General features: G+C 34.9%; 2 protein-coding genes, 1 non-coding gene and 1 pseudogene across 3 annotated transcripts; 3 read left to right on the top strand and 1 right to left on the bottom strand.

Moving 5' to 3' along the window:
• Positions 1 to 624: 624 nt before the first annotated feature.
• LOC147568805 (Protein kinase superfamily protein) lies at positions 625 to 5,908 on the bottom strand. The gene is made up of 6 exons (XM_086667496.1): positions 4,598 to 5,908; positions 3,912 to 4,216; positions 3,582 to 3,717; positions 2,834 to 2,970; positions 1,927 to 2,050; positions 625 to 1,322 (listed from the first exon to the last, which is right to left on the bottom strand). Exons 1-6 carry the CDS (start codon positions 4,659 to 4,661, stop codon positions 934 to 936), a joined length of 1,155 nt encoding a protein of 384 aa, XP_086523622.1. The 5' UTR covers positions 4,662 to 5,908; the 3' UTR covers positions 625 to 933.
• Positions 5,909 to 9,609: 3,701 nt separating this feature from the next.
• On the top strand, positions 9,610 to 10,195 carry LOC147568804 (18.5 kDa class I heat shock protein-like; annotated as a pseudogene).
• A 127-nt stretch (positions 10,196 to 10,322) lies between these two features.
• On the top strand, positions 10,323 to 10,395 carry TRNAK-UUU (transfer RNA lysine (anticodon UUU)). Its single transcript has one exon. It is a non-coding gene; the product is annotated as a tRNA-Lys (tRNA).
• Positions 10,396 to 13,845: 3,450 nt separating this feature from the next.
• Positions 13,846 to 17,966, top strand: LOC147568802 (YTH domain-containing protein ECT4-like). Its single transcript, XM_086667452.1, has 9 exons — positions 13,846 to 14,087; positions 14,459 to 14,535; positions 14,669 to 14,813; positions 14,962 to 15,008; positions 15,181 to 15,729; positions 15,870 to 16,451; positions 16,546 to 16,758; positions 16,841 to 16,984; positions 17,151 to 17,966. Exons 1-9 carry the CDS (start codon positions 14,060 to 14,062, stop codon positions 17,439 to 17,441), a joined length of 2,076 nt encoding a protein of 691 aa, XP_086523578.1. The 5' UTR covers positions 13,846 to 14,059; the 3' UTR covers positions 17,442 to 17,966.
• The last annotated feature ends 43 nt before the right edge of the window (positions 17,967 to 18,009 follow it).

The raw sequence follows: 18,009 nt of genomic DNA, 5'->3' as shown, positions 1-18,009 counted from the left end.
TTCTCTTCTGTTCTGCTTTTGATTTTTCTTTCTTTGAGTAAGAAACCCTAGAAAATGAGATTATAACGAATATAACGGTTAAAGAGACATTGGCCAAGAGTTTTTGAGTTTAATTTGATTTAGGGCCACCATAAATGGTTTGATTGTGGTTGAGTCCCTCCCATTATAATTTTGAAATATTTTCAAAGAACTAGCAAAGAAAGGTTCCCCGTGATTTTGAAGCAAATTTTTGAAATTTTTGTGTAGGTTTGCAGTAAAAGCAAGTCCGCAAGTTACAAATTAAGTCAATTTTTTCTTTGTTATAGAGCACTCGCGAAACTGATAAGGGTATGCGTAATAGTAGTAAAATAGATAACCTAGACACATGAGTGAATCATGAGCAATGCCAGAAAATGTTACAAGTCAAAGTCTACACCAGACCTAAACGAAATTAACGTTACTCATTTCTAGGTCAACTCTTTCTCTAGCTTGATGACTATTTCACTCTCTTGACGGATGGTTGATTCATATTTAGGTGTGGAATAAGTCTACTCTTGTGGTCCCTTCTATAATTTTTCATGAAGTGTGGTGATGAGGTAGCAATGGCTACCTATAGATTTTAGTATCCGATAACTAAAATAACTATACTTGAAATATATCCATAAACAACATTTTGTCATACACTCCCCACATAAGTTACAAATCACATAAGAAAATCATCACAAGAAACAACTAAAGTTAATCCCATCCCCTCATAATATTGGAATTGCCTGCATAACTAGGTTTTGGTGGTCAAAAGATTAACAGAAGAAACAAGTGCTAGAAAGATACTGCAGTTTCTTTCTATATCAAGGAACTCTTCAAAGCCCAAACTGACAATTTACATCGTGAAAGATATCCGTTTACATCGGAGAAGAAGGTCGAAAACAAATTGACCCGTGTCCTTAATTTACATCAAAAGTTTTCTTTCTTTCGCAAGTCAACTATCGGAACTTCATTGTTAGTAGTTGAAGTAAGAACGATATTTGGTAGTTCTGATATTGCTTGAAGAGGTTCTAAAGAGTCGACGATGTCTCTCATTAGAGGCCTAGCTTTCGGATTTTTGTTAAGGCAATGATAAGCGAGCATAGCCGCTTTATTAACTCCTTTCATTGGGTAATCTCCTCCTAATCTTGGGTCAACAATGTTGAGTAGTTTTTTCTTTTCACTAAGTAATGGGAGAGCCCACTCTGTGAGGTTTTGTTCTCGGGCTGGTCGAGACTTGTCTAAAGATCTTCTGCCTGTGAGTAGTTCGAGGAGTACGACTCCAAAACTGTATACATCACTCCTTGGAGTTAGATGTCCTGCAATTTTCAAGAATTTGTAAGTAAAAGTTGTTCGAATATGCAAAATGAAGTCTTAATTAAGTAGTGTTTCTTTGTCCAAATTCAGAAACGTAGTCTGACTCGAGATCCCAATTGACTCAAGTTCGATTTTAGAACTTTTGGTTTTTTATCCAACTGTGGTTTAAATTGTAGGAAGGGCGTAACTCGGGCTGATTCGAGGTTTGTTTGAGTCAGACATAAAAATAAGGTTGAATTAAGAGATCATTGTCAGAAATGACTACGGTGCTCCGGACCAAGACAAGTCAAACTCAGAGAACTAAGTTTAGACAAGTCAGACTCAGAGAACTAGTTTAGACAAGTCAGACTCAGAGAACTAAGTTTAGACAAGTCAGACTGGCGACTACGATTCAAACAAACAGGAAAACAAATAACACCTGGATAATGTTGTGAGATTTCATAATGTACATCAAACTTTGCTTTTTGAAAACCAACTTTGATGTAAAGAAGCTTTAAAAGTCTCTTTGGTTTCTTCTTTCAAGTGAAAAAAAAAAGTGTGAGATTTATCACTAACTGGTCCAACTTCGCGGAAAATGTGAAAATAATTGGGGTTGAGAAAAGTTACCGGTCATTATATATTCAGGAGCAGCATATCCACAAGTCCCCATAATGCGAGTAGAAACATGAGATTTATCACCAACTGGTCCATCTTTTGCAAGACCAAAATCAGAAAGTTTCGGATTATAATCCTGTTTATGAAGTACAACCAACAAAACTTTCAAAATCTATGAAGTAAGGAGAAATATCAATACCTTTTACTACAAAAACCAAACAATTCTTTGTTTCTACTTATATACTGAACACAAGTTAGGTTAGGATTGTGAAACCCCTGATCCGTTAGCCGGGTCATGATCAACAAGATTGCGACTTACCAACTAAGTTTCAAGAAAAGATCAAAAGAAAAGTCTAAAGTAGATTGGGATGCAAACTTTTTTTATTCCCGAGTCGAGAAGGTCGGATATGGAAACAAATCATACTTCCAAGATGGGTATATAGTAAAGGATGTTTTTCTATATGTACCAAAGGAATAACGTTATCTGATTTAGTAGACAAAATAGATACTTTATGCTTTTAGCTATAGTAGAATTGACTTAAAAGTTGCCTAGTTTCGTAAACTCTTTAGGTAAAGAACTAAATTCTTGCTTTTGTGCTTTTACTTCTTAAAATGTAATATCATTCGTTCTTCCTTGATTGAAAGATTTCCATGTGACCAAATATTGCCGAAAATAATTATTGATTTAGCACAAGAAACGGCCGAAGGTTATCTGCAGGAACTTTTCGTCTCTGTAAAGGCCAAATTTCGAAAATTTTCCTGTTATTTTCTTGGCCGTATATTTATGCTTCTGTATTGAACTCACTTATGAGACCATGATCCAAGTTATAATACTTGTTGATTCGTTTAAAGTTTAAGCACTTGATGACTAATATGCTTAGAAAATGTAAATAACTTAAAAAGTTTTTAAGGTACTCGCCTCATCAAGTAAAATATTAGATGTCTTAAAATCACGGTAGATGACAGGTTTCTCAGCATCATGGAGAAAAGCAAGACCTTTTGCAGCACCAAACGCAATCTTCATTCTTATAGACCAAGGAACAGGAAGTAATACTCCTGCAAATTGCCAACAAAAGTATTAGAAAAATAATCAAACTTTAGAATTCAAAGTAATAAGTCCAATCTTTTCACATCGTATTTTTCATGAATTGGATATGCCTTAGAAAGCAAGCAAAGGTCAGTCTTGGATTGAAAGAAGTTAATTATGCTTCTTTTAGAAAAGCACCTTTCAAAAGCAACATTTTGTCTGCTTCTTAAAACCACTGCGAAGATGTGAGACAGAAGTTTCATGTGTAAGGTGCTTAGTCTCTCGTTGCTTAGGAAAACTTCCCAGACCTAGGATATAACATACCACCTTGTCTTAGATACTTACTAGGCCTTTTGTGTGGCCTAGATCGGTTAGTTGGAGAAGCTTCGTATGGTGCAAGGTGCCAGAACAAAAATCTTGTAGTGCTAGTAGGTCAGGGTGGTGTCTTAGTCAAGGACAATTTGGTGGTTAATAATCATGGGTATTCCATTTCATCTTACGTTTTTATAGATAAAAGTGATTTTCATTAGAGACTTAAAAACTAGCTAATATATCGATCGTTTATTTAACTTATGATTAATCAGTTAGATTCAATTGAATTCTTGATAACATAAGGGTATAGGAATATTCCAAGACTCACTTGAGAAGAGATTGTTCTCCACACTACCCCGAGGCATATACTCGTATATCAATACACGATGTTCATCTTCGCAGCAATATCCAATCAACTTTACCAAATTCGGATGAGAAAGTTGCCCTAAAAATATAACCTCAGCCTACAAAAGAGGAAATTTTCATTACAATTAATAAAAAAAAAAATATATTATGATCTCAAACTCTGATATTTGATTCTAAATAAACTTTTGTAGATTTTCACATGATACAGTTGGATATAAGAGCATTTCTACCATATCCATTGGAAATCTACGGCAATTTAGCTCGAGGTAAAAAGTAAAAAAGAGACTAGTACCAGCCATTCTCTGTGACCTTGATGACTATTATCCCCATCATGAACTTTAACAGCAACTTGAAGAGGTTGAAAACCTTCTCTTAAATCTTCAGAGATAAACCCTTTATAAACACTACCAAATCCTCCACCACCTAACACAAAATCTTGCCTAAAATTGCATGTTATTACTTTTAGCTCATTAAAAGTGAAAACAATCAATGGATTCGCAGCCGGATCACCACGGCGTAAATCCTCAACTTCTTCTGCATTTGATGGCAACTTGTGAATATATTTCTCTTTTTGCAATGATGGTTCTTTTGGAGACTCTAAAGAACAAAAATGAAAATTCATAAGACATAAATAAATTGCACTAAAATATGATAAAAAAAAAAAATGAAGTTTCTAGCTAGTTTCTAACTCCAAAATCAAATACCCATATTTCTAAATAGACTGAATCCAGTAATTTACAAACTGAAAAGGGAAAAGGAAAAAAAAAAAAACAGAGTTTTGCCCACAAAATTGCAAAAACCAATTAATCTTTTTAGGTGTTTTGGATCATGAAACACTATGAAAACAAAAACCCATAATCAAAAATCAATCACAAACAAAACCCACTATTTCTTTTTTCCTAAAGAAGAAGAAGAAGAACAAAACTCACATATAAATACCTAAAACAAACAGAGTATTCAAAGAAAAAGAGAAGTTACCTGATTTTGCATTAGATGAAACTTTACAAATTGAAGGTTTCCACCGAAACCAGCAGTTCCCCATTAACTTAATATCAAAGAAGAGAAATACCCCACTTATATAATCTTCTCACCAAGAAGAACCAACCATCTTCATTAATAAGTTCAAAATCATACAAGTAAGGTATTATTATCTAATTAAACAATAAACAAATGAGAAACAACCCAATCTGTAATGGGTTTATTTTTATTTCTTAGTTGCATTCACACAAACACCTATAGTGAGTGTAGAGAGAGAAAGAGTTAGTCTAAGTGTGAATTCAGATTGTGGGCTGGGGGTTCATCAACTTTCTTGCTTAAAATGATGGGTTTGGGTTTCATGTTAGTTTTGTTGAGGTGGTGGTAATGGCTCCTTCAATTGCCAACTTCATCTTTCTCTCTCTCTCTCTATAAAAGTTAGTGTTAGTGCGTCCGCCGGTGCATATAGACAGTGTCTCACCAGTCCTTCTATTGATTGACCTTTTTTTTTTCTTATTATCTCCTCCGCCAATTCCTTTTCTCCTTCCAACACTTTGTCTCAATCTCACACGCTTCCACTACTCACCTATTTCACCTCAATGCTTCTCGAAACATTCTAGAAACTGATTAAGAACGTCTTATCTCGAAACAAACACTCTCATTTTTTTTTCAAACTTAAAATCGGTGAATTCGAGTCAATTTGGTTACAGAAATTGACTCAACTCCATCGAATCCAAAGGGAGCGAAAACTATCGAATACAATTCAAATTGGTGGACTCAGACTGGATTATGTTACAAATTTCGGCTCAGGTTTACCAATTTCAACTCTAAAACATTGGTTAAATTCGTTAGACCTCGAGCCGAAATTTGTAACAAAATTCGCCCAAAAACCATTGATTTAGGGTTGCCTATAACCAAATATAGTCAATCTTGATTTACCAAGTCAAAGGGAGTGTAGAGGATGTTTTAGTTCTTACTAAAAAAAAATCTTATAGAATGTTTTCCAACATTCTATATTTCTATTCACTCATTTGTACCATTTGACTCATGAAAAAAAAATTATACCATTTGACTCAAGATTAAAGCATCAATCAAAACTTATACATTTAAATAGAAAATAATTAGATTTTCTAGAATAATCATATTCTATGAGTATGTAACTAATAAGTATAATTCTTTTATGGTTTCATCCGTAAAAATACACTGTGATCACTCCTTTCTTTTTTTTTTGTTGCAGGAACACTCTTTTCTTTCTAATAGCATCATATGTTATTTATTTCATAAAAATAAAAAAAAAAAAAAAAAAAAAAAAAAAAAAATCATATGTTATTGTATAAGAAAGCTATATTCTACAATAGATTTACACATTTACTCAGATATAGGCATAATTCAGAGCAACACTTCACAAAATTACATTCCATGAGGTTTTTCTCAAGTTAATGAAGTTGAGATTATATATATTGAGATGGACTGAGGGAGAGTAAGGACACTCGACAAATGAGATAGTGAGGAGAACGATAAGAAAAAGATAAATGAGGTCCACACTTGTTTATTCTTGATTGATCAAACTATTTTGCCCAAGAAAAATTTGTGTGGCAAAGGGTTATTTTTCATCCAACCTTATGGATATGTATTAATCTCTTAATAAAATAACTATTAAGTGAAATAGTTTCGAATGCCATTCCCATATTTTGCACAAAATAACTAAATATGTCATAACCTAACAATAGAAACTTGTTATTGTCGCGTCTCGTGATTTCTTATATTGTATGATTTTAATTACTCCTATTAAAATATAAAAGGTGATAATTAGTTATATATATATATATATATATATATATATATATATATAGTACTTATAAGAAACAATTAGGTAGAAGACAACCTTTAAAAGAAAAAGGGGGAAAAAACACACATTAAAACAACAAAAAGCACTTCCATTAAAAAGAATCTAAAAAACTCCAATAAAAAGACAATCCATGGTTTCACACCTTTGGTACTCAAGATGAGTCTTGTTGTGTCCAAAAACAAAAATGATGGAAGTAATTCAGTGGGGGTTGGCCAACAACAAAATCATGAACAAATTAAGGGCCCAAACTAGCATATTACTATTATTTTTTGGAGCGGCTTTCTACGTTTAAAATTTTAAATTCATATTGACAAAAAGGGCCAGTATTTCAACTGCTACACCTGCAACATTTCATTGTTAAACACTAATCAAATAAAAATTACACCCACAATATCACAAGTTATACTCCGAAAGGTAGAAACCTCCACAAGAATCAGTCCGAACGACCAATAGATAATTGTCAATTCCTAGGTGACCACCGAGGTAGTGGCGAGAAATCAGTCACATCTGTGTATATATCGTAAATATGTAAAATGTGGTAGAAGTCTTGTCCTCATCAATTACCATTCTGAAAATCTTGATAGACTATTAATCAACCAAGAAATGTTGGATTAGAAAAATGACTAAGAAAGAGTGAATGAAGGATTGACATATGCACCATTTCCTCTTCATCATGTTTATCTTGATCAAAACCCTTTTTATGTGTAATCTATATGAAGCATGCAACTGGATTCCATTATGTGTGCATGGGTTGAATTTTTCTCAATATAATGCTTTAGTCCACCAAAGGCCTAAAATCATTACCAAAAAAAAATACTTCAACTCTCTCAATCTCTCTACATTTATGTGTGTCAGGTTTCAAACTTCATTATGGCCTCAAATGCTTTAAAAAGCTGGACACATTTGTTATAGAATTGTGCGGACCAGTCTTACAGACTTTTAGTGATATATACTGTCTACTAGGCATTCCAAAATCTTACGGTTTTAAAAGGCGTCACTGAATAAGGTTTTTTTGTTCTCTTATAAGTACACCACACTTTTGCAATCATGCACCCAGTATGAGATTGATTTACTTGCAACCCTTCAAGATGCATGTAATAGCAGAAACCATTGTGTTGATAACGTTTTATATGATTGTCCGGGCAAATCGTATGTGGCTGCTAATGATACGGTCTACTTTGGCACTTCGTAATCAAGAACACGGATAAGAAGGTTCCGTGTGAGAGTTAAAAACTATTCAAAGTCCCACTTCCTAGTGCCTGAAAAGAGCATGGGAAAGTAACAAGTCATTTCTTCACTGAAAATCAAGTGCAAACAAGAATCCTTTACTAGGGCAAGAAAACAAGGACTTGATGTCATTTCTTCACTAAAAGTTCAAAACAATAACTTTAATTTACCACAACAAGAAAACTAGGCTTTGGAGTTTATGTTCCAAAACAACTCTTTGACCTTTTAACTCAACATTGAGATAATAACATGTTGAAAGTTGTAGATAAATTTTCTGCATTTTGAACGGCTAAATAATTGATTATTGATATTGTCTACGAATTGAAACGGAAAAATATTGACATTTTTAGACAAAATTTATGCTAAATGTCTACTATATGTCCATAAAATGCTACTAAGTCCAAGATAATATAGATAAGCCTTCTGCCAAATGATATAGAGACCCGAAAAATAGATAGATATTTAGAGCTACATGTAGAGATAAGTACTAAGACCAGAATACAGGTAACATATTCATACGTTTCTTTTCCAATAAAAGATCAGAGACCAACCCATTGAATATACAAACAATTAATAGTAAACTAGTAATCTCCGTTGAAACCGACAAAGTCTGACAAATATTCAATTACTTTTACCGCGATTAAAATATATATCTGGCAATAAACAAATTGTATTTTGTGACATCACCAACTTTTGGGATTGCAAAATTTTTGGAAATGTGGGTGAAAAATGCTGGGACCAAAAATGAAGGAATAATTAACAGAATGTGTGAGTGAGTGAATGGTAGGGTTTTTGGTTCTTCTTCCACTTCCATAGAGACCCAAAGAACCCATAACTATCCTATTCACTTTGAGACTCTGAGAGAGACATTTTGATGAAAAGAAAGTAGCTAGTGATGGCCACTTACTTTGGTTTCTTCTTTTGATTTTTATTTCAATTCTTATCATGGCCCTTCATGTGGTACAATCCCCTTTGTGGAAGATGGACCATGATTGCACTCAACTTTGATTAATTTCATATAAGTCCCTACTTGTTTAGAAGGTTCTCCTATAAACCTAGACAATATGATCATTTTAGAAGAACCCCTTCTTCATGAAACTTCAAAATATGGCTTTATCATTAAGATTCTACTTCAAGATAAAGATGTGAAAGTCCAGCGCAGAATATCCTTATCATCCTTGAAGACATTTGAGGCAAATACAAAGATTCTGCCTATCGACTTTATTTGTAGATTCAGACATTCAATAGCTGATTTTTGGAATATATTAGACAATTGAGAATACTGATAATAAATGTTAAAATCCTTAACCATCATTTGCCTATAAAATCATATTGATACCTCGAATAACATACAAGATCAAGGAGCTACAAATTTTCATCTTATTATACAGTGGTAGTTTCCGATTAGAGAGCTTTAAAAGCGTCACATTATGGCTATAAGCGCCTCTCTCTACAGCTAAGTTTTGGAAAAGACTAATGTGTAAGAAGTTGCGGGAAATTTTTTTAATGCACTCGCCATTTTTGTTATAACCACTCCCCTCTAAGGTATGTTTTGTTAAAAGTCAACGGAGATGTGAGTGTGACATGTAAAAATGGTAAATGTATAGTATACCATTTCCTAAAAGCCGCAGGCAGCTATAATAGAGGGCGCCTTGAAGTGACTCAAAGTTAACTGGCCTAACAAAATTGATGGGCTTTCTTGAATTTGATGTGCTTCCTCAAAAAAAAATTCACAAGTTTTTAGTTATAAGCACCATATAAATCAATAGCTTATTTTCAAGAAGAAAAGTTCATTTTATTTCAACAAAAAAAAAAAAAAAGAAGAAAAGTTCATTTTCACAATTTTTTCGATTTTTATACAAAAAAAATGAAGAAGGTAAGTTTCGATTTTTATATTTACAAAATTCGGATTTTACAGATGGTTTGAACTCAATAAATAATGTCGATAATTCCAAGTTTCTTCGGTGGCAACAGAAGATCAAACATCTTTGATCCATTCTCTCAGGAATGAGGAATTCCCCTTTTCCAACACCACCACCTTCCTCTCTGTTCCTGAGATTTCAAAAGAAACGTCTCAATTGGCGAATACCCGAATCGATTGGAAAGAAACCCCAGAATCCCATATCTTCAGAGCTGATATTCCAGGTGTTAATAAAGAAGAAGTGAAGGTTGAAGTTGAAGAAGGTAAAGTTCTTCAAATAAGTGGTGAAAGAAACAGAGAAAAAGAAGAGAAGAATGATAAATGGCATCGTGTTGAACGAAGTAGTGGGAAGTTTCTTCGTCGATTCAGGTTGCCGGAAAATGCGAAAGTATAAGAAGTGAAAGCTTCAATGGAGAATGGGGTTCTTACTGTGACTGTTCCTAAATTGGAAGTAAAAGAGAAGAAACCACCTCAAGTTAAATCCATTGACATCTCTGGTTGAGAATGAATCATCAAAGTTAATATAGAGTTCTGTAATAAGTTGTGGTTGGTTTAATGGGTGTGTCATGTAATAAAAATGGTTTAATTTTGAGTGTTATAAGTAGTTGTTACTTGTTAGGTTATGGAGAGTTTTTTTTTTAGGTTATGGAGAGTTTGAAAAGGGACTGCGAAACTATCACAGTGTAATAAGAATAGGTAGAAATAGAGTAAGGAAGGTGAAGGTAATGTAAGCCGTCTTAGCTCAGCTGGTAGAGCGCACGGCTTTTAACCGTGTGGTCGTGGGTTCGATTCCCACAGACGGCGTTTTTCACTTCGCATTTGTTTTCTTTTCACTTAATTAAGTGAATAGCACTTGTAAGTGGGGTCAAAGTAAAAATTTCGTGTCCACTACCTTCTGGTACAACGGTTGGACATCCCTCTTCATGATGTATAATGCCTTGTAACGACTAACGTAGATCGTAGTCGATTTCTCAGACAAAATAAATTCGTTAATGGTTTTCACGAAGACCTTTTCTCTTCGTCACTCATTATTCACATACACTTTTCGTTTAGATTCTTCTCATTTCTCGTCCTTCATTAAGCATAGAATCGTCATTATCCAAATTTAATGATGCAACGTAACTCATTTCCTTTCGTACTACTTCATTGTTTGTTTTATTTTTCAACACAAATTAATCATAAATCTTAGTCATTTTCTTACTAAATCACAAGCTTAATGAGTTAGTAAAAAATGCTAAGGTTTAAATACTTTGAGATCGTAATAAACAATTACTCGTCTTTTGTATTACTTAGAATTTTAATATCAAAACAATAAAAACATGTACTTATAATTTTATAAATGATGTAAGACAAACGACATGCCGCTTACAATTGAGATCATTAATTAAGTGATTGTCACTTAGTAAGTAGTAAACTTCTAAGTGCCAAAAATTCATACACCCAGTGTCATAATCTTCTTTTTAGAGTAATAACCTTGGGGAGAAACCCTTGAGAATAATGTGTAGTACAAGAAGTTTTTTCACCGAAAATCAAAAAGCAAGTAATTGTTTTTCAAAAGATACGTTATGAAAAAAATATTTGTCTCGTTTGCCACCCTCTGTAAACATTCACCATCATCGCAGTTACTTCAAGACCTCCATCATAACTACTCCACCACCACAACCACTCCACCACCACAACCACTCCACCACCTCCATAACCATGCAATTACTTTTGTCATTCGGTTCCATCAGTATTTGGTTAGAGTAGTTTAGAAAGATGAAGAAATTCGTGAAAAGGCAAAAATCACGACTTTCTTCCTGAAGCATTTCAGAGCTTCGTGTCAAAATTTGTAAGTTTTTATGGAGTATGTTATATTGATTCACACAAAATGCTTATAAAAAGTTGTAGTTTTAAGCCAAAGACAGAAATTTTGTTTTCCTTGGAAATTTTGGTTGGCTCAAAAGTGAGAATTTTTCATGAAAATATTTCGGTCAATGTGAAAATTAGACAAATTTACAGAAATGATATAAATTTGATGCAGTTGTGCATAACAGGATTTTCCAACCATAATTAAGCATAAAAAACAGGTAATTTTAACTCAAACAATAGTTTATTAAGAATGCATTTTTTTTTTACATGAAACATTAGTACTACGTTGAGTTCACTACAGTAGTTGCACGCGCAACTTTTGTCGGTTGTTACTTACTTGCGACCGATGCTACCAAACATTATTTCTTCAAAATAACACCCAAAAGATAACAACATTAATCTTAATTGTTATAAAGACATGAAGTAACGAGCAAAATGAAAAAAATAGTTAACTGATTTGTGACAAAATATGTTAATTAGAGAGATAATCTATGATAAAATAGTTACATGAGGGGGTTAAATTGAATTATTTATTGAAAATATTAACTATAGGGGTAAATATTATGGTTGGTTTGTTAGTTTGAGGGTTAATTTGTACCCACTTATTAACCAGTGGTGTGACTTAAAAAATAAGAACTTTAGACCATTAGGAGGTAATATTAAAATTTTGGAAATAAACAAAGACCCCACCTAAATGTTAAAGGCGCCTCTCCTGGGCAAATTTGAGAGAATATTTGTGAGGGAAGTTGACGCCTTTGACACTAAAGAGAGATGCCTTTAAAACTTCTCAACATTCAACCTACCCTACTGTTCAGTGGCAAAAAGTTGTGACTTCCTTAAAAAAAACTACTAACCAAGATCAACTCTTTTCTTCTCATCAAAAAAAAAAAAGATCAACTCTTTTCAACCGAGGTTCTTCCTTTGTCATCTCCCTCTCTCTAGGTTTTCTATCAAAATCAATACTAAAACTCCCAAAAATTTGAAGAATTTTCATCTATAATAAGAGATATTTTAGTTGTTACGAAGAAATGAAGAGATTTGTTAAGATCTTAGAAGAATCAGTGAAGAAAGAAGAAGATATAAACCAGAAAAATGAACTCAAGTCTTGATTTCACCCAATTTCGAAAATTTGACAAAATTATTCAAAATTTCAATTGATGTCGGTGGAGAACTTACACCAAATATTTTGTATGTTAATTTGTTTATACCAAAATTGAAAATCCGAAATTTTTTGGTCATTTCGGTCGAAATTTGTGGACTTTTCATTCCTTACTTTAAGCATTTTGAATCACTTGAGCAGAGAAGTTGTTTATTTCAGAGCTTTTTGCCCCATTGTTTTTCGTTTCTCCCTATTCTAATCAAATGCACCCTATATAACAAGCCATCCATATTGTAGATCGTGATGTCAATAAAAGTGGTGGGAAGTTTTAAAAGCGAAACCCAGGAGCGTTAAAATTGTCTCTTTCCCTCACATACTCTCCTTAAGATTTGTTTAGGAGAGGCGTCTTCAACGCTTGGGGGCGCTTTTAACACAACCCCTTTAGGACTTCCAAATTCGGAGCAAAGTAGGGAAATGTGGGAAGTTATATAGGCACCATCAGTGTTACAACCGAAGACTGTAATTTTCTTGACCTTATAAGACCAAATTCAATAAAAGAGAAGATGATAATGGACACCGAGATAGATGTCGGTTGTTCCTCTCTGTTGATGGTATGAAGGGAAAGAATGGCGTTCTCCGAGAGAGAAAAAACTGAAAGTTCAAGATATGTAGATGGAAAGAGGAAAAAAAAATGTTAATCCAAAAGAGTATTACTGGATATGAGATAAAAACATCTATCAAATATAGTGAATCAAAAGTTGATATCAGAATTGGGTTTGTGATTGTGACAAATATAGTCAAATTCAAAATTAACCATTAACACAATTTGAAGTACTCAAATGAATACAAATTTACCAATAATTTTGATTATTGTCCAATTTATATGTAGATTATAAACTTTATCAATTAGCCCCTAAATATAGCTAAGAACATGAGTCGGCAAAAATCCAATCATTGGAGTCATTGACAGCTGGACATGGATATTTCCAAGTCATCACGAGCCACAAATCATATAATGCCAAGTATTACTCAAGACGTGGTGGAATTTTACCGACTTGTCCGATCCCAAATTACGTATCCAACATTCCAACATCCTAGTCACACCGAGTTATTACAAGACCGTCCGTGTCAACTCGCTTTTAACCGACTTGTCTCTTTTTATCCCATAAAACCCCATCAACTTTATCTTAACGACACGAAAGAGAGAACAGAAATCAAAAGTTAGTTAGGGTTAGTTTCGTCTTTATATTAGGGTTTCAACAAAAAAATGGGAATAAAAATATCCAATTCTAGAGAGAGAAAGTGAGAGAGGCGTGTTGCTATTTGAATCACCAGTTTTTCAAAGAGCAAACCCTTTTCCCCCAAAAACCCAATTCCGTGGCGGCTGACTCTTCTAGGGTTTCTCTCTCTCCACCAAAACCCTCGTTATTTCGCGCTCTCTATCTTAGATTAGGGTTTCTTACTTACCCTCACTCTCTCTATCACAGAGCTTTCTATCCTCCTTCGAGATCTGTGTTCATGACGAACGTACCTCAACCTGCTGATCGTATCCTTACTTAATTAATTCTTTTTTATGATTTACTTTCTTTAATACAATCTGTTTTTTTTTTTCTAGGTATTGATCCGTTAGTAGTACTGTGATGTGGGTTTTGTTAGGGTTTATAGAATAAAACAGGGATTTACTGTATGAGAAACCCTAGTTATGAAATTGTGATGTTTCTTCTTGTTTAGATCTCTGTATTTAATATATTATGATAGGTTAATCTTGGTATTTTGTTATGGATCTTATTATGATTATTTTCTTGTTCTTGAGAATTGGGTGGATCTGAATCAAATAATTGAAAGCTGATTTCAGCTGTTTTAATCAATTTTTAGTTCTTGGGTTGAATGTTTATTCCTTCACTCTAGTTTTCACAGAAGCTTCAGATTTAATTCAGAAATTGTCGTTAGAATCTCAGACCAAGAAACTTGAAGTTCAAGAGGCTACCAAGAAGGTAATATTTGCAGTTCAATAGATCTTTGTTATTGGTTTTGATTATGGATCTTTTGATTAGTGTAATCTTGATAAAGAACTGTTATTCCCATGAATTTTTTTGGTTTTGAATTGAAACTGTATGTTTTGTTCAGTCTGCTGCACTTCCATATGTAGCTGGGAATGGGGTCGCGACAAATGGTCAGATTCAGTCGGATCGATCTACAACACCTGTACTTCCAGATTTCATTGATCCGACTATGTGTTACGTTTCTAGTGGATATCCTTATTACTATGGAGGTAAGACATTAATTTAGGTTAGATTTACAGTCACCGTGAAACTAAATGCAATCTTTTTCGCTTGCTTGTAAGGTTGGCGAGCAGAGCTAGACATGATTTCTATATGGGGTATTTAAAAATGGATTGTTTTGCTCCCTTTGGTTTTCAGGTTTTGATGGCACGATGGTAGACTGGGAAGGAGTAGACATGTCTAACGTAAGTTTATCAGGGTTCCTGTTGTTTGCATATAAAAATGATACGATACTAGTCTAATTGTAGATCTGATTGGTGGGAGATGTTCAGATTCTCATTCATTGGGTTGTGGTTTTGGTATATGCGTACTATATTTTCTCTCAGGCTCAATCGGTGTTGACTTTTTGTGTATCAGGGAGTTTATGGGGACAATGGGTCAGTGGTTTACAACGGATATGGGTACACACCCTATCCATACAGCCCTGCAACTTCTCCTGTTCCTACCATGGGAAATGACGGACAGTTATATGGGCCTCAACACTACCAATATCCTGCCGCTTATTACCAACCACAGACCCCACCTCCTGCTGGGCCATATGCTTCAAACCAAGCTCCTGCTGCCCCACAGAATATTTCTACCTCTGTTGATGCCGACAAGGTTCCTTCGTCTGGTGAAGCAGCTAATGGAACTGCTAATGGGCTAACCAAAGGGAGTGCTGGAGGCAATAACAATGGGGTGGCTCCATTAAGAGTAGCTCCTAATTCTTCTTTGAATGCAAACGGCTCCTATGGAAGATATAATTATGATGGAATGAGATCGGCTGGGCCATGGTCAGACGGTCCAGTTTTTGCTGATGGCAAAGCAAGACCTGCAACAAATGGTGCTCTGTCGTCAACAGTTCCTCAAACCAACGGCATTCAGGCTGGAAGAAATCAAAATCTCCGTCCTATCCCGAATCTCATGGTACCTAAATTAATCATTCAACTGTAGTCAGTTGATATTTAATACATGGATTAATTTTAATACTTCAACAGTTCATTTTTGTGCTTTGTTTACTGGGATTGTCATTTAATGCTGATTTGTTTCTTTCCTGGTTAATTCAGGGTTTGAATTCGCAAAGACCGGCAGCTGGTATGGGTCCAACCCCTGGATTTATGAATAGGATTTACCCTAACAATAGGTTGTATGGCCAATGTGGAAACAATGCTAGAACGGGCTTTGGATCTAATGGTTATGATTCTCGAACAAATGGGCGTGGGTGGTATACTGATGATAGCAAGTACAAACCAAGGGGTCGAAGCTATGGTTACTCTGGTTATGGTAATGAAAACATGGGTGGCCTAAATGAGCTAAACCGAGGACCTAGGGCAAGAGGCTTCAAAAACCAGAAGGTGCTTGAGAATGTCACTTTGGCAGTCAAAGGGCAACCTCTGTCAAATGGTCAGGAGGAAAAGGATAATTCAACTGTGACTCCAAAGGAGGAAGAGTACAACAGAGCAGACTTCCCTGAGAAGTATTCTGAGGCAAAATTCTTCATTATTAAATCATACAGTGAAGATGATGTACACAAGAGTATCAAGTACAACGTGTGGGCCAGCACACCGAATGGCAACAAGAAGTTAGATGCTGGATACAAGGATGCTCAAGAGAAGACTGGTGGCTGTCCTGTTTTTCTATTTTTCTCTGTGAGTGATCAGCTCTTTTAGTATTTCGGTCGTATATCACAATTCACAAGTACTTATGGTATTAATGAGTTTGCGGTCTTTTACTTTCTTTCAGGTTAACACAAGTGGCCAGTTTGTTGGTCTTGCCGAGATGGTTGGTCCTGTTGATTTTAACAAGACTGTTGAATACTGGCAGCAAGACAAGTGGAATGGTTGCTTTCCTGTGAAGTGGCATGTGGTGAAGGATGTGCCCAACAGTTTGTTGAAGCACATTACACTTGAAAACAACGACAACAAGCCTGTTACAAACAGCAGAGACACACAAGAGGTTGGCAATTTTGTAAGAACAGTGTTTATACTGAACTTTGTGGTTGTATTTCTCCCTCACACGCGTTTCTTCACTTCTGCAGGTAAAATTTGAGCAGGGACTTCAAATGATCAAAATTTTCAAAGATCATTCAAGTAAGACATCTATACTTGATGACTTTGTGTTTTACGAGACTCGCCAAAAGACAATGCAAGAGAAGCGTGCCAAACAACAATTTCAGAAACAGGCAAGTCTCTCAATTTGTTATTTTTTATGGTGTTCTTACTTTGCCTGCAGTTTTTGTCAAAAGGAAATGGCCTTCGACACTTGCTAGCTTATACAACAATTATGATATCCATCACTTGTAAATTGTGATTGATCTGAGTTTAATTTCTGTGACAATTGAATTGCAGGTCTGGGGTTCAAAGACAGCTAATACTGATACTGCTGTTGCCTCTGAGGCAAAAGACGGGGAAAACGGAACTGTGATTTTACAGAAACCATTGGATGTTTCCTCAACTTTAGTTTTAGAATCAACAGCTGATGGGGAGAGTAAGCAGTCTGAGGTGAACGGTTCAGTTGCAGGGTCTGTGGATGAACCAAAGGGGACTACAGAGAAACGGGTACTCTCTAATGGAAACGGGGTACTCTCTAATGGAAACGGGGTACTCTCTAATGGAAATGGGGTTGTTAACGGGCACTAGATTATATGTTTCAACTCTTCCTGTCCAGCTTGCTCAAGATAGTGGTTCAACTGCTTTGTACTTTGCTCGAAAGGCGATAAATTGTGAAAGAGGATGGAAATGCCCTAAGTTTCTCTCAGAAATGTGTTATTAAAAAGTAGTGGATCATCATCTCTTCCTGTTTAGGTCTTGTGGCGTTATTTTTTTTTCCTTCACATGGGGAGTTAGAGTTGGCTCCCAATAGGTTTAATCTTTTCTTTTTGCCTTCTTGGGTTTGGTTAAGTTTTTCTCTTTTTATCAGCTTTATTTGGTTTTAGTTGTGGTAATGACCTTAAGATCTATTTTCTTGTTTATCCCCTTCCCAATCTTGATGTAAATTTGTCTCTATTGGTTATTAAGTGAATCTCTCTCTTTAGAGGGAGAAAGAAGAGAGAAGTTGAATCTGGTTGGGGAGGAGGTATTTCTTCACAAGTCGGACGGTTTGAAGTTTTTCAATTTTACTTTTAAGCAAGAGTTAAAAGGCAAAAGACCCTTTTGTTTCTGAAACTATCAGTTTATGCATCTCTTTATATGCTTTTTTTCAGCAATT

The sequence above is a fragment of the Eschscholzia californica genome, unplaced genomic scaffold, assembly GCF_041429995.1.
Source record: "Eschscholzia californica isolate CP2 unplaced genomic scaffold, dmEscCali1.0.p SCAF_1, whole genome shotgun sequence".
NCBI lineage: Eukaryota > Viridiplantae > Streptophyta > Magnoliopsida > Ranunculales > Papaveraceae > Eschscholzia > Eschscholzia californica.
Note: the sequence above shows the minus strand (reverse complement) of the source record. Positions and strands in the feature narration are given on the sequence as shown.

What these genes read in the sequence shown, in the direction of transcription:
- LOC147568805 (XM_086667496.1), bottom strand. Translation starts at nt 4,661, where the DNA reads ATGGGGAACTGCTGGTTTCGGTGGAAACCTTCAATTTGTAAAGTTTCA. An exon ending in CTAATATTTTACTTGATGAG is followed by an intron (nt 2,051 to 2,833) that starts GCGAGTACCTTA and finishes CTTCATAAACAG; the next exon opens with GATTATAATCCGAAACTTTC. An exon ending in TCCTGAATATATAATGACCG is followed by an intron (nt 1,323 to 1,926) that starts GTAACTTTTCTC and finishes TGAAAATTGCAG; the next exon opens with GACATCTAACTCCAAGGAGT.
- LOC147568802 (XM_086667452.1), top strand. Translation starts at nt 14,060, where the DNA reads ATGACGAACGTACCTCAACCTGCTGATC. An exon ending in CGTACCTCAACCTGCTGATC is followed by an intron (nt 14,088 to 14,458) that starts GTATCCTTACTT and finishes TAGTTTTCACAG; the next exon opens with AAGCTTCAGATTTAATTCAG. An exon ending in CTGTTTTTCTATTTTTCTCT is followed by an intron (nt 16,452 to 16,545) that starts GTGAGTGATCAG and finishes ACTTTCTTTCAG; the next exon opens with GTTAACACAAGTGGCCAGTT.